Source organism: Astatotilapia calliptera, chromosome 7, assembly GCF_964374335.1.
Source record: "Astatotilapia calliptera chromosome 7, fAstCal68.1, whole genome shotgun sequence".
NCBI lineage: Eukaryota > Metazoa > Chordata > Actinopteri > Cichliformes > Cichlidae > Astatotilapia > Astatotilapia calliptera.
This window is the reverse complement of record NC_137428.1, coordinates 33,893,748-33,909,400: the sequence shown is the minus strand read 5'-3', so window position 1 is coordinate 33,909,400 and position 15,653 is coordinate 33,893,748. Positions and strand designations below refer to the sequence as shown.

The following is a 15,653-nucleotide window of genomic DNA, read 5'->3' as shown; positions in this document are numbered from 1 at the left end:
CTTAGTTTTGTGTGCAAAACAGCCACCCGCTTCCTTTTCCCCCTCATCTTTACACAGTGAGCTGACCCCCTCCTCAGTGCTTTATGTCTGAGCTGTGGACATGTCAGCAGATGAGATGCACCACAGGAAATGCGTTAGATTCCTGCAGTGTGGGACACAGGCGCTAGAGTCAGGCTGTTATTCTGCCAATTATTCCAATTCTACCATGGACGTCACAAGCTCTCATACCCACAGTAATACTTTCTTACTGCCTCATTCTGGGAGGGGGGGCATGATAGCAATTTTGACTTCATTATACTGAGTGGCAACCTTTTGCACAGTCAAAGCTAAACACAAGCCTTCCAGCTGTGACTTAATGGAACAAAAAAATGACTGAAAATTTACGGTTTTAAAAGCAAATGCTTGAAAGCTTTGCAGGCCATTTCTGTTATGTGTGTTTTGACTGACCTGACTGAGAAAAATAAAAAAATAAAAAATCTTTTCTAATCAGACAAAAATCACATCTTTTAACATTTATTGTAAATCTCTTCTTGCAAAAACGGTGTCATTTGGATGGAATCTGTGTAGCAGGGACTACAAATATCAAAAACTGTAGTTACTATACAGTGAATCATTCATACATATCTGAAAAGCGCATATTTTGCTTGCTTGGTTACGGATTTCCTGCCATTTAGCTCTTTGAGCATTCTGCCTACTTCCTGTTTAAAATATGTTTTTTACATTTACTTGGTGTATTATTCAAAATTGTGTGTGCTAGTTCCTTTTAACCTCTTACTGTGAGAGGTGTATACAAATTGTGCATTTCTCTCAGTATCCAGGATGGACCTTAGCACCAGATGGTTCTTTGTTCATGGCAACTGTCAACGATGATGCAGCGGGCATGTACAGGTGTACTCCGTACAACAGCTATGGCACTATGGGCACATCTGGACCAACTAGTGTAATTCTACAGGTTAGTGTGCAGTCCAGGCCACCTGGGTCTCTCACCACAGGGATGCTGTGTATCACATGAAGCCACTGTAATGATGTACGCAAGACAGATTACATTTCACGCACCACAAATACCGCCTTTGTGGTTTAGATGTGACCTAAAAGCTCATCGAATCTGCCTCCGAATCTGTCCTGTTCTTATGACTGAGCTGTCAATTGTGATAATTTTAATTAGCCACAACTGTATCTGTCACAGCGAATTAAAAACTTTAAGAGAAACGACATTTTATTGACCTTTTTACTCTGACGTGAGCCCTCTGACATTAATAGAAGTCAACTCAGAGTAACTACAATGGTGGCACTATTGGGGAGTTAATTGTGTGGCTAATCCTTTTGTTATTAAGATAATCTTGTCCAAAGCGGCAGTAATCCAGTCTTAAAATCCATTGTTGGGATTGCTGCGGACTCCTTAATTCAGCTATATTGTTTTGGCAATTCGCAGGATCCCCCTTCATTCAGCATCACTCCGGAGAAACAGTATAAAGTGGAGGCTGGTAGAACCCTGCTTATCCCCTGTCAAGGAAATGTGGACCCAACAATTAAAGTGACCTGGAGCAAGGTAAATTACCCACTGTGGTTTATTTAAAAAGCGAGCTGTCCTGTTTTATTCATGTCAGTGCAAATGCTTACACGGATCTTCAATTTATATTGTTTACTCAGAAATCAGAATCAGACACATGAGTCAGTGCTTGCACAGGACATAGAGTACATATGATGCAGTCTGGGTGTATATAAACAGATACATTTCCAGTTATTGTTTTCCTGATGTACTTTTCTAAATGAGTAAAGACAATATTTTTCACTCTTCCACCCTGCATCCATTTGACTCATGATGACTCATCTTGCACTTAGGGATGTATACATAAATGTATCCAGTAAAACACGTTGAGGGGTGACTGCCTAACCCCTCCCATCGTATAAATCTGTACTTGACCTTAGCTTGTGGGTAGTAGTAGCTGGTGGAGCTGTATCATGTAGGAGGCGTGTGTTTTGATTGCAGTTGGCAAAAATTTTGTTTAGGCTTCCAAAGGACAGAGGTCTAATTTATTCATTTCTAGTTGATCCTCCTCCTCCTCATCTAAGAACATGGATAAAGGAGGTGTGGATGGATGCAAACAGTGCTGTACAGCTCTATGATGTGTTGTGCTGTAGGCACTTAACATGCCATCTTCTTAGTTATCTAAAGGATTTGAGCTCATCTCCTGTATAATAATATCCTACGCAGATTTTCCAGTTCACTTGAAAATAAGTCGCATTACAGAAATAAGAGATGATCTTGCTGCCATTTGACTAGTCTAAGAAGTAACTAGACGAAATGATGATGAGTGCAGCCAGAAGCAAAATCAGTGCATCAGTGTCTTTCCTTGCGAGAGATTGAGACCAGTCAGCAGTTGAAAGAGCAACTTTATCACCACTTTTTATTATGAAATTGCCTACTTTTCAATTTAAAAAAGGACTTTATATCCACACTCACAGAAATAAGGGCAAAAATCGGATGGTTGTATAACAAAATTGCTATGCATGCTGTAAACTTTACGACTCAAATTTAGCAGAAATCTGCTGTTTAACATCCTTTGTCATTACATCTCAAATCCAGTCACTTGGAGTATAGACAGTAGACTGTATATAATGTGGGTATAACCTTAGTACACTCACCCAGCAGATATTTGAAGTTTTCACTTAACCATTTTGGCTACTGCCATAATTTTTGAAAACCAGACACTGTGAATTGGACATTTGTTCCATTCCTGGTCTCTGTTGTGGCTCTGTTTGCTATTCTAGCCCACTTATCAAACAATCGGCATACACAGCATTGTCCATGTTGAGTTGGGGTGCAACATGTTTGCAGGGTTTGAAGGCTCTCCACAATACCTCTTCAATGGACACAACAACAGTATCATAAATGAATCATGTGATGTTTCTACAGTCATTGGTGTACAATCAGACCTCTTTTCACAAACAGGGCCCCCAGTGGCTATTAGAAGAATTGCAGGTTTAAGGCAGTTCTGCATTAGCTTTTCAAACCTAGAGGACTACATTCAATTTTTCAATGGAGCCCAAACAAAATCAATCAATCAATCAATCAATAAGCTTATCAATAAATATATTTCCCAATATGTCTGGTCAGCAATGCATATTAAATTGCACAAGTTAAATTAACTCTTGACTTGTGTTTGATTTGTAATTTGTTTGTCCTAATATGTCCCAGCTATTTGTGAAAGTTATAAGATGTTTCATTCATGCTATAGGTACATCTGATTATGCCAACGCAGAGAGTTTTCTTCCACATGTGAATGGTTTGGTGTTTTTGATAGGTCGGCCTGGCTCGTAGCGTTTCCTACTCCGTAGAACCGGATGGTTCTTTGCTGCTGCAGCCTTTGACCAAGGACCACCAGGGGGTGTGGGAGTGCAACGCTTCTAATCGTGTAGCCTCAGTAAAGACCAGTACACACGTATTTGTTCTGGGTGAGTCCTGTCTAACAATACCATAACCACACAGTGATTACATGAGCTGTGCACATTTTTAGTTTTTACTTTCCCAAATTATTTTCTGTATACCTGTGTAAACCTTTATTACACCCAGCACAGGCCAGATGCCTGTGCCTCCACTCCGCCTCCGATGGATAAATGTGGTACAGAGAGAGATGGCCTCTAAACTCCAGGTAGTTGAAGTGCTGGCCGATTTCCATCAACACCTCTCCATTCCCTCCATTACAGGAACCAGTCCCCATGCGGCTACCTCTCTGTCCGTGTCTCCAGGGGTGAAGCAGGCCAACATATCCTGGGAGGCAGGCTTTGATGGAGGATCAGCACAGACATTTTCAGTTTGGTGGGTGTAAAGCCACCCACTTTCTTTTCGGGCAGTAACCATGGCAGCCATCGACAGCAGTGGTATCACTCTATTGATCTCCCGAATGAGGAGTTCATTTATCTGTTATCACTTGTTGGCAGCTTCAATAAAAAAAAACGCTGCTACAGAGCATTACTTTATAATGCAGTGGCCATGCTAGCTACAATACAAGGTTACTGACAAAAGAGAGGATAATCTGCCTACTTTCTTTTCCTGTGAATCAGCACTTTTGTTCTGATGAATCATAGATGAATGGATTTTGTTTTAGATATGCTTGTGGTGTGGTGGAGAGAATAAAAGGAATCTTAAATTGGTGGAACTTGGTCAAAAACAACCAGAATTATGTGTGCACTGTTAAAAATAAAGTTTAGCATGAACACGAAGTGTATATTTTCTAATTAATTTCAAGAAATAAATAATAAACTATATTTAGATCACTATGTATTTTTTATGTCAGAGAATACTAGTACAGAGATACACAAAAGTTCTTCAAAGACCACACTGTAACCTGAGAGTGCTACATCAGATGAACATGAGATGAGCTGTCTTAATCCTTGAGAGGGAACTGGGTCAGTGCTACAGTAAGGAGCACATAAATAAATCTAAACGACTTCAAAAATACTAAAATAGATCAGCCATGAAGGATAAACAACCTCCCGAGTCTTGGCTGCAGCTTCCTTTGATAGCCTGTGGTCACAGCATGTGTTGCCGTGACCACAGGTTAAATGAAAATACTACAGTGAGAAAAGCAAGAGGATGATCGTCTTACTATAAGAAGTTCAGCATATAAGGATATTTGGGTATAATGTGAAAGTTATACCTATTGAAACTTTAATCACCATACGTTTCAGTTATGTTCACAAATGATTTAAAAAAAAAAACATGTTCTTGTTGCACTTTGTTGCGTCTAGCAGAAGAAATGTTAAAAATCATGCACATGTGTTATAGCTCTTTGGGCAGCTTTTTATTCCTCTTGAAAATGAAACAAGTCTCTGCTCTTGTAATTTTCCTAATAAAAGTGATTTGCTTGTTGCAGAACACAGTAAAATAAGGTCTCTGCACTGAATTCTTTGTACACTTGAATATCAAAAGAGAAAGTCAGCTTAACCATGTTAATGTTACCAGTAGCACTGATGGAGTCCAAGTCATCATTTAAAAAAAACAAAAAACCTGCTTTTCTGAAACTGGTATTAATATTTCTTCTGCTGTTTTTGAATAGGTGAATAGGGTATTTTTTAGCCTTAAGGTCAGGTAATTTTCTCTGTAGAGAAAAGACGTGTAGAACCTCAGCTCTGGTAGAAACATGAAAATCACTATAATTGGAGTTGCAAGCTCTCTGTGCAATTTCACAGGATACATCAGTGCCGTCTCTGCCACACATTCTGGAGCTGATGACGAATATGAATGTTTAATGAAACCTACTTTTCTGTCATGTTTCATAAAATCACACTCCCAGAATTCCCTGCTCCTCTTTTGTTCTCACTCCTTTTCTCTTTGTCTCGCCTCCTCTGCAGGGTGAAAAAGATTTCAGCAAGTGATGATGATGGGAAGCAGGACTGGTTCTCTGTGCCTGTGCCCCCCTCCTCTGGCACTAGGCTGCAGGTGACAGGCCTGTCTCCTTCCACCGACTACCAGTTCAGTATCCTGTCTCAGAATAAAATGGGAACTGGCCCCTTCAGTGACATCGCCACTACACGGACTTTGGGTCAGTATCATCCCCTGGTTTTATCTAAATCTGTCTACGGAGCTGCAATTTCAAAGGATGATCTTATTTTGGCACAAAATGGAGATTTGCTGTCTGATTCACTCCAAAGCTCCAAAGCTAACACATCTATTATCAGATGTTTGTATTCCTCCTCACTCTCAGCTGCAGCTAATTAAGGTTAATTCTGCCCAAAGGCCAAAAGCAAACTTTAGCTGTTGTGTGATAAATACACGAGTCAGCTCTCAGTGACAATAATAATGTTCTTGCAGTACAACTAACTTTGTGACTGAAGAAGTCTGTAAGTTATTTCATCAGTTGGTCTATTCCCCAGCACAAACCTAAACATCATTTTCAGTCATGATTTTCGGTGCCTAATGGGTTTATCTCATCTTTCACGTCTTTCACATTTCAGGCTCGGTCCAAAAATTGATTAACTGGTTCGCATACATGTGTTGTTTCTTATCTCACTATTGCTACTTTTAAATACAGACTTAAAATGCCAAATAAACAGATAAAACAAAAGGTCTGCACACTCATTGCAACTCTTATAGCATTCTTTGATCCCATTTAAGCATTCCTGTAGTGACACAAACTGGAAACAAAATACAGTGCAGTGAAACAGGATTTCCTCTCTTCACGATTTCTTATTTTTCTTTTTTATGTTTGCTACACGTTTCAAATAAAAAAAAATTAATGTTAGACAAGGTCAACTAAATGAATAATATATGCAGTTTTTAAATGATGATATAATTTATTAAGGGGGTAATAAGCAAACCTACCTGTGCCTGTGTGTGGGAAAAAAAGTTGGCCCTAAATCTAATAACCTTCTTATCGCTGGGGAGCAATTTTGGCCCACTCTTCTTTGTAGAATTGTTTTAATTCAGGCACGCTAGAGGGTTTTCAAGCATTAAAGGCCCGATTTAGGTCATGCAAAACCATCTCATTTGAATTTAATTCCAAACTTTGACTAGCTCACCTTTGTTTTGTCTGTTTGAACAATTCAGAGGTGGACTTGCTGGTGTGTTTCAGATCATTGTTCATAGGTTACTTTTTCACATAGGTTTGGATAGCTTTTTTTTTAAATTACATTTTGTATTCACTCAAGTGATCTTTGTCTAATATAAAGTTGTTTTTTTTACTTTAAACTAGCGATATCCCCATTAGCTTGCGCTAAATAATGCTAAGACACTAAACGGAGATAAAAACATATATAAAGCTTAGCATGTAAGCACTGTCAGAGCAGTATAAATAGAGAGAGCTGCCAGCATGCCTGTCACTCTTTTTCATGTTTAACTTTTTTTTTTTTCCAGCATTGGGCCCATATGTTCAAAGGTATTTTGTGTGATTTACAGCTCTCTGGTGTCATCAAAAAATTATCAAAATTTAGCTTAGGGCAAAAACCAACATTAAAATGCAATGTTTATACACCCAGTGGCACTACTCTTTTCTTCATAGATGAATGGATAGTACATTAAAATCCGTTTAGTCCTCTGCCTCAGACTCGTGAAGGCTGGAGTTGTGGCTGTTGCAGTCTGTGGAAATGTTGTTAAATGCAGATTTTTCTTTTCCTTGCTAGAAACATTTTTTTCATTCCAGTCAGAGAAAATATATCTGTGAGACATCTGAGAGATCATGGAAATTAATTTGAAGGTGAAATCCATTGGATAGGAAGTAAAAAGATAACATTTAGATTTTTATTTTTTAAGATATTTATGTTGGGAGCCAAAAAAAATAAAATAAAGGCTAGACTCAGGGGAAACAAACAACCTGATCACGTTAGTTTGTCTTTGTTAAACATTCATGGCAGCAGTTAATTATAATAATATGATAATCCTGAAAATAAGGAGTAAGCATGCTATATCAGTGGTTTCAGTTAGGAATTAGATAGATAAAATTGGATGGATGGATATGTTTTATCAAAAAGTCTTGAATTTACCAAACTGCATAAAGATGACTATGTGTTTCTTGTTTGGTACACTGCAAAAGACTAATGTCAACCTCTCTCTTATTCCCCTCACATTCTGAAGATTGAGCATCAGTGGCTGTAGCAATTTCCTCTGGTGTAATTTAATTTTTCCGCCAGAACATATCAAGCTGATCGACTGAAGCTCTTTCTCATTCTCTCTGCATCAGATCCTCCACCAAGGAAAAATAAACTAAAGCCCCCTGCATTGCTGTCAGCTAATCGGAGTTCAGCAGGTGTTGTTCTGCAATGGTCCCTTTCTGAAGCACAGCACCCTCCCGTCACTGGCTTTGTTCTCCAATCCCGCACCGAGCAAGGGGAGTGGTTTAATTTGGACGAGGACATCAGTGCCAACAGTAGCGAGATAGTGGTTCCGGGTCTGCACAAGGTAACACGCCAGACACGCTGCTCCCTGCGAGACTAATCAGTCCATGCTCCCTGTTGAATGCCTTTGAGATTTTTATCTAAGCTTTCCTTCCGTGGTTTTACTTTTTCAGACTCTCAATTATACACACTTCATGGCAGTCATCACTTTTCTGTCATATTTCAATCTGCATGCGTTGCCTTTTTTTTTTTCTCCTCCAGTCTGTTTCATCCTTCCTCTTTCTCTCCTGTATAGGCCTACATGAATTCAAATGAACGTCATTAGCATTGCAAGCACAATCCGGTGTTGACAAAGTGTGGTTTCATCCTCTGTCCTCCCCACTGTGTGTGTGTGTTTGTGTGTGTGCGGATGCTGGTCTCAGGACTGTGTGTACGAGCTGCGACTTCTATCTCGACGTGGGGACTTGCTGAGCGAGCCCAGTCCATCAGTCAATGTCTCCACTGCAGGTAGGTTTGGTGAGCAACCTTGCTCACTTCACATTTGTTCCCCACCTTCTGTTTGAACCCATTCTACTTCCTCAGTCTCCTTGTCCTAACTCTTTCCCCCCTCTTTCTATATTTCTTATCCCATCCCTCTGTTCCCAGCGTTAGACTAAAATTAGAGCAGGGCCTCAGGGAAAGCTGTCCATTAGAAGCCTGAATGATTGAAATGGCTCCACTAATAACTTCTCAAAAGAGTTAGTGATTGAATTTGCACTTTTCTTATTATTATGTGAATATGGCATGAATGTTACATTAGCTAGAGTACAGAGATATTAAACAGAAATCTGCAACCCCTAATGGTGTAGGACCATCAGCACCAAAACAATATCCTGTTGATTAACACAGCTCTGCTGATAATCTCAGTTTTACATCTGACAGATTAAGTTATGCAAAATAATTAAGTTGCTGATTTGATGAACATTATTATTATCAGGGATGTAGACTGGAGATTAAATCTACCTAAAAACCTTTTAATCATGTAGAATGTAAATTCATTGTTTTAGTATTATTCTGTTGTTGCTATTGTTCTCAAGTTTGTGCTTTCCCCTTTAATCAAGTATATATTTAGGTAATCCTATAGTTCTATCCATCTATATCCTTCTCTCTCCATCTACACACACACACACACACACACACATATATATATATGCATATATACATATATATCTATATCATGTCACAGGTATGGAGATTTACCCGTCCACTTCCCGGCTCCTGGAGTTCGTCCCAGAGTCGTTACTGGCCGGTGTCCTGGGTGGGGTCGGCTTCATGTTGTTGGCCCTGGTCTTGCTGCTGGGGTCCGCCTGCATCATCAACCGCAAGAGGAACCAGCGCTGCAGAAAGAAGAGCGATGGTAAAATGCTCCTCACTCCAGAGACACAGCAGACACTCACTTTGATGAACTGCATCATGAATATAATCATTTATTCAATAAAATATTGAAAGCACTTTCAATCCATTATATAAATCATGGCCCACTGCATGGATTTGGCGCTCCTCTTGTCCACCCCCTTCGTCCATTCACTTGTAAAAGTTATTGATGTCATTTACATTACTTGCTAATTAGGGTAATTTCTCATTAGTGGCTGATAAATGTAAGTGTAATTAACTTTTTGGACAAGCCTGGGTGCCTCGGGACCTATAATGGGCTCTTATTACGGTTGATTATGTTTTTACGTCTTGGTCAGTGTGGTTGTATCCTACTGAGTCAGATACCATCTTGCCCCTCTCCCTTCCTTTCAGAGCCCCCAACTGCCATCTATAAATGCTCCCCATCAATGTAAGTACCCCTTTATCATTTCATTATAATACCTCCCATTCACCTTTCCCTCTGCCTTCCTTTAAGTGTGCTGAAAATGCCAGCACTTCAGTTATTTTCTATTGCATATCTTTGTTTCCTTCCTCATCCTCTGCTGCTGCTGCTGCTGCTGTTTTGGTCTCTCTCTATATATTTCTCCCGCCCCCTCTTTCACTTTTGCTCAGTCTTATTTTCTCTGCCTCTATTTCTCTTCCCCTCACACCTCCAGTTTTTCTTACAATTTTCTTCTGTCACCCCTCCCTTTCCCTCTTTTTCTCTCTCTCCCTCACAGAAAGACTTCAGGCACCAGCACTCCAGACAGTGTGCTGAAGAAAAGCCTGCTTCCAGCCAGCTCCCACTATCCCACATCTTCCTCTACCACCACCTCCTCTTCTTTGCAGACAGACTGTTCCTCATTTAGCACTGAGAATAATAATCGGAGGAAGCATCTTATGTCCAAGTACAGCAGAGACAGCCTCACTAAAACAACATCTCTAATTTCTCCTTCAATTGAGATGATCTCTAGAGGTCCAGATGGGCGATTCACACTCCCACCGTATGACACTGAGACTCTGAGTGTTCACAGCAAGAAAAGTGTAAGGTATGACCAACACTCTAAAGTTCGAAGGTCTGTGTCACTGCACTCGGAGAAGGAAGACAGGAAAGAGCGTCCATTTGTGCTTTCTGTTGATCTCCCGCCTTGCAAGAAGTCAAGTTATGATGGCTTTCCTGAACTCAGCAGCTTGTGCTCTGACAGTAGTTTGGCCACTATTCATCATCACGACAGAGAAATGACTCCCGTATTTCCAGTGCTTCCACATATCCGAGCTGGCCTTGGTCAGCCATCTACAACTGCAAGCGCTCTGGTGCTCCAAATGGAACATGAGAGGGAAAGGGGGAACCTGCACCGCTGCCTGAAGCTGGCTCAGGAGAGGGAGGAACTAGAGAGGGAGCTGCAGTGGTACACGTTAGAAAGAAACTCCACAAAGCACGAGCAGTCAGACTTAAAGAGGAGGGAGGATGGTGGCAATGAGCTTTTATGGGAATACAAGAGCAGCACCTTGCCACACAGATACTCCCTAGCCAGCAAGGAGAACCGTTGTTTCTCACCAAGCTTTTTATCATCATCTTCTTCCTACTGGGAAACGCATCCTCTTGTTTCTCCACCCACTTTGATTCAATCCAGGACCCATCTCAACGCATCATCAGCTGCAGCTCCCTCATATTTAAAGTCCAGCAATCGTCATTCTTCTCCGTTTTTGCCCAAACAGACTTCCTTTCAATCTGCGGAGGCAGGCAGTTTTTCGAAAGCCAGATTAACTCTCCCACATCTTTCCCTAGAGCACCAGAGACATGAAAGAGCAGGGGCAGCACCAGAAAGCTATAATGATTCACCACAATCCACAGGCCTAGATATGCAAACAAATGATTCATGTTCTGAGGCACAGAGACAGAACAATCTTAGTCATGGCAGCCTTTCAACATTGTCTTTCTACAGCAATAAATACACTGAAAGATCTAATTCAGCTCTTGATGCGTTGCCAGGCTCTTCAAATGTGGAGGTAGTGCTCCCCAAACCCACTGGTGAAGATTTGTGTGTTGAGATGAGTGTAGATGAGCCACACTTTGAGATGTGTCATGTGCGGCCTGCAAAGCCAATGTTGCACCAACGAATTGCATCTCATGTACAAGGGCACACACTGACCCGCAGAGGTCGGCATCATGATATGAGGAGGAGCACAAGCTTGAACTGCCGTGGCCCTGTTTCTGTGGATGATATATTCAGGGTCCCAGATTCTTCGCAACCTTTAGAACCACACATGTGGAAAGCTGCGAGCCAAGGCTCTAAAATATCACTCTCTAAGCAGCGAAGTCAGAGTCTAGACTTGAGAAGACGGAAGGAAAGCAATTTCCTGACTCCTGATGCATGGATAGACTCTCTTAGCCAAGAAAACTGCTCTGCTCCATCATCTTGTCCTCCAGACTCGCTGTTCTGGAAACCTCAAAGTGCTCCTCCTAGGAAGATTTCCAGCTCTCCTCCAAATGATCATGCAGATACCAAATATGCCACCTATTTAACTCCTGCTGCTGCTGACCCTCTATTTTCAATGAACCATCCAGAAAGGCCCACAATAAATCCTAAAGTGCCTTGTCATTACGAACCAAGAAGAGAGACCTGTCTTGTACCCAGTGCTGCCACAATGCCAGGGGAATACCAGGAGGACATGGAACAGGAGGGAGGTTATTTGGAGGCCGTGAAAGGAGCCGCTATATGCTTACTGCCCAACACCGATGCTCACGAGGTACTGGAATTGGAGGCAGGAGGCTACAATGGAGTGCCAGAGTCTGGCAGCAGCTACAGCAGTTATGCCAGCAGTGGCCTAGGAAGCATGGAGCCCAGTAATGGGCGCCTTTCCATGTGTAACCTTTCTCCAACACTCATAAGCTCACCTGAGACTATAGAGGACACCCAGGGGAACACCCAGGACATACAAAATAACAAAATGGAACCAAGCCAAAGGTATTAAGCCATAATGAATAACGGAAATTATGTTGTATAGAACAAAATGTGTGGGATTACATTTTCAACTTGAATAAACCCTGTATGGTAAATACAAGGCTTTCAAGGTTAGCCTAATATGCAATTTAATGTAATTATAGAAAGAAACATTGCACATTGTGTTTTCAGATTACAGTAATATGCTGTATACCCAATTTTAGAAAACCAAACTTTAGAGCAAGGTTATTCTTTAAAACATATCAAAAAGTTAAAAAGAAGTTTTTAAAAAAAGGAATTTAATCCTGCATTTTTGTATAAACTCTATCAAGATAGAAGAGCATTTGATGATGTTTGTGTGTTGTTATTTTTTGGAATACAGTGTGAACAACATCAAAATAATTTAATCCATTTGAATCAAAATCAACATCAAACACTGATATATTGCATAAAGCAAAATATATTTCATAACTGAGAATGAGATGGAGATTATAGAGTTTCTTTGTTCTACAGGAAAGCATTTAATAACTGTTTAAAAAAATGATGATAATATTAAAGATTTCTGAATATTTGCAAGCACACCTTCAGCATTCTGCTCCGTCTGACAAACTATGAAGCAAAAAACATGAAATAGTTTATTCTTTGCTGGGAGAACTCAAAGTGTGGCTCATAGTACTTTTTCATTTGTAGACAGTCATGAGTGTGTGTGAGCGTGCATTAAACATGCCTTGTTTTATGGCCTCTCTAGGAGAAAGGTCTCTGTCGATGAGAACTACGAGTGGGATGCTACTGATTTCTGCTCACAACCTGCTGACGTTCACAGTAAGCATTTTTATATTCTTGTTATATTCTTATATGGCTTATGCTTGGGTACAGACAAGGTGGAAAGCTGTATAAATCTGCTGAAACTCACTGAGCAATTTATGTGATTGTTGTGTGGTTTATGATCCTCAAATCAATAGAAAAATCCACACCATTTAACCTGTGGGAATGTAATACTCCTCATGGATGGGGACACTGAATAAGGGCAGAGACATTATGCAAATTGTTTCTGTTTAAATGTGTAACGACAATGGAACATTAGCTCTCCAGCATTTCAGACTGTGAGCTGTATAACTGAACTAAAAATACAAATGACAATCACTTGTTCTAATGACTCTTGAATGTGCATATATCTCGGATCCAGCACACACAGGTGCAAGATGCTAACAAGATGCATGTATTTTAGCTTGAATTAATTATTATATTACATTAATTATTCTTTATATGGAATACTTAGCAAACTCATATTTGATCTGGGGATGTTTGTGACTACATATTGCAAGCACAAATTAAGAGAAACTTCAGATGTTTTCACTATTTAGCTCCAGTGAATTGACTTGAAAGTTAACCTGCTGTCAGAAGCCAATATTTAATTTCCAACCTGTAGCCTATGAGGGTTTCACATCTTTGGGTGTTTAAGATATAAGGGACAAAAGCCTACAGGGTGCACAATTTTAATGAAGTGAAATCTGCTGTAAAATATCAGGAAAGTCACAGATACCATAATTTCACAAGTTTCTTTTTACCTACAGGCCTGTTTCCTTCGTTGAATCTGCTGAAGCCTGATCCGTGCCGCAGCCTACCCAGCATGCAGCGCTCCACTAAGGCACTGAAAAATTGCAGTCAGATTTCTCGGCTCCCAGAGCATCAAAGCAGCTGCTCTGCTGAGCTAGAACCAGACACTGTGCTGTTCTGACACTGCCAGCCTTTGGCTCGTCTCACCTGGTGTGTCCTTTCACTTACTGACTCGCATCAATGTCGACAAAAAAGTGCATGCGGCAGAATATGAGCCTTTGTGTGATCAATTTTAGTTCCCCTTTCAATCAAAAAAAAAAAGGGAAAAAACAGAGCGAGGCCAGTACAGAACTGCCTTTTTTACTAGACTATTCTCTTTGCTAAGCTCAACTGAAAAGAATAATTTTCAACACATGTAGGTCCCAGTAAAAGTAGTAGAGGCATAAAACCATCTCTGTCTTTATGCAATGCTTTTAAACTTTGTTTCCCTTTGTGACCCATAACTATCATGCTTTCGACATTTTCTTTTGAGACTGTCTGCCAATCTGCGAATATCAAATCTGGTCACCGTGTTTTCTTGTGCACTTTGATATGCATTCATCATCCAGGGATGACTCAGTAACCAAACAAAAGACAAAACGATCACAGTCATTATCAAGTTACTGGTCTATGCTGGGATAGAGCTTTCAATATTATCTATCATCTTTGAGTTTAACAGCAGATATGTTAATGAAATGTCATCCAATAATGAAGATGACTAAAATACAGAAGGTCATTCAGCTGCACTGTTGCACAATTTGTGTAACCATCTTTCTAGAAGTATAATTTCCCAGCAGAGATTGAACTTTTTTTTTTTTTAGAATCCCAACATCTACTCAGTGTAATGAAAGGCTTCCTCACCATGCTGTCTCCTTGTTCAGTGCAGCAAGACCATTAATTATGTTCAGCAATTGAAGAGGGTCATGTTAGCTAAGATCATATTTCTTCTTGTTTATTTTTTTATGGTCATAAAGGGAAATTAGCCTTATTAAATTGTGTTGCCTAATTTGGCAAGGGTCAGCTCTGACTAATCAATGCTTTTTTTCCTCCTAGCAACACGTGCGTAAAAAACACTTGGGAGATAAGAGTGCTGCTGAAAAGTGGCCCCAGTTAAATGCTTTGCTTGTCAGAGTGTATTTTCACACATCCAGTCAAATAGTATATTAATACCATGGTGCAAAACGCACTTCTATGTTTTCAATGTCGAAAAACCAAAATCCAAAACAAAAACTCAGAGATCATTATAATTTACCTTTATAGAAGGAAACTAAAATTGTGCAGTGCTTTATGCGGTTCTTATTACACGGTGATTGTAGTTTTTAATAAGTAAGAAAAGAAGGTTTAATTAAGAGTATGAAGTCGTGAGAAAGTTGTATTTTTCTTAAAAGTTGCAAGAGATCAGACTGGTGTAATGTAAGTCTGAAAAGCACTAAAACACATGAAGTTTTATTCAAGCCAAAGTTTTATTATTTAAGCCAAACTCTTTTTGGATATTGTGCTTTTATCAGTGGATACTAGTCATACTTCTGAGCTGTAGGACTGCAAATTCTGTTGTATGAAGGTCTTTTTCCCCCGTTCCCACTGCATGTTGCTTTTTGTTTAAGTTTAGACTCTCTTCTACACTGACTCACACATTTGCACCGCTGGTGACCATTATGCCCAGAGACATTTTTAGCCGTGTGGTGGGTAAGCTAAAGGATGCTGCAGAGCATAGAGAAGAAGAACAACACTGAAATCCAGATACTGAAAGAAATTTGCAGGCTGAATGTGTACAAGGACACTCATCTAGGGACTGATGTGCACTTTTATATCGATGACTTCTATGTTGGTCAATGACACACGTGTACCAGGCTTCAGTAACATGAGTATCAGATATTATTTTGATTA

The 15,653-nt window shown here is 40.1% G+C and overlaps 1 protein-coding gene across 1 annotated transcript in view; it reads left to right on the top strand.

The window, feature by feature from the left end:
• Nucleotides 1-14,230, top strand: part of igsf9a (immunoglobulin superfamily, member 9a) — a 63,607-nt gene extending 49,377 nt beyond the window's left edge. The window contains exons 10-21 of the mRNA XM_026174326.2: nucleotides 812-952; nucleotides 1,433-1,549; nucleotides 3,306-3,456; nucleotides 3,709-3,820; nucleotides 5,356-5,546; nucleotides 7,680-7,897; nucleotides 8,256-8,340; nucleotides 9,059-9,229; nucleotides 9,619-9,655; nucleotides 9,966-12,194; nucleotides 12,919-12,992; nucleotides 13,745-14,230. Coding sequence (XP_026030111.2) covers nucleotides 812-952; nucleotides 1,433-1,549; nucleotides 3,306-3,456; nucleotides 3,709-3,820; nucleotides 5,356-5,546; nucleotides 7,680-7,897; nucleotides 8,256-8,340; nucleotides 9,059-9,229; nucleotides 9,619-9,655; nucleotides 9,966-12,194; nucleotides 12,919-12,992; nucleotides 13,745-13,908 — 3,690 coding nt within the window. The 3' untranslated portion in view covers nucleotides 13,909-14,230. The remainder of the gene's footprint in view (nucleotides 1-811; nucleotides 953-1,432; nucleotides 1,550-3,305; nucleotides 3,457-3,708; nucleotides 3,821-5,355; nucleotides 5,547-7,679; nucleotides 7,898-8,255; nucleotides 8,341-9,058; nucleotides 9,230-9,618; nucleotides 9,656-9,965; nucleotides 12,195-12,918; nucleotides 12,993-13,744) is intronic.
• Nucleotides 14,231-15,653: the final 1,423 nt, after the last annotated feature.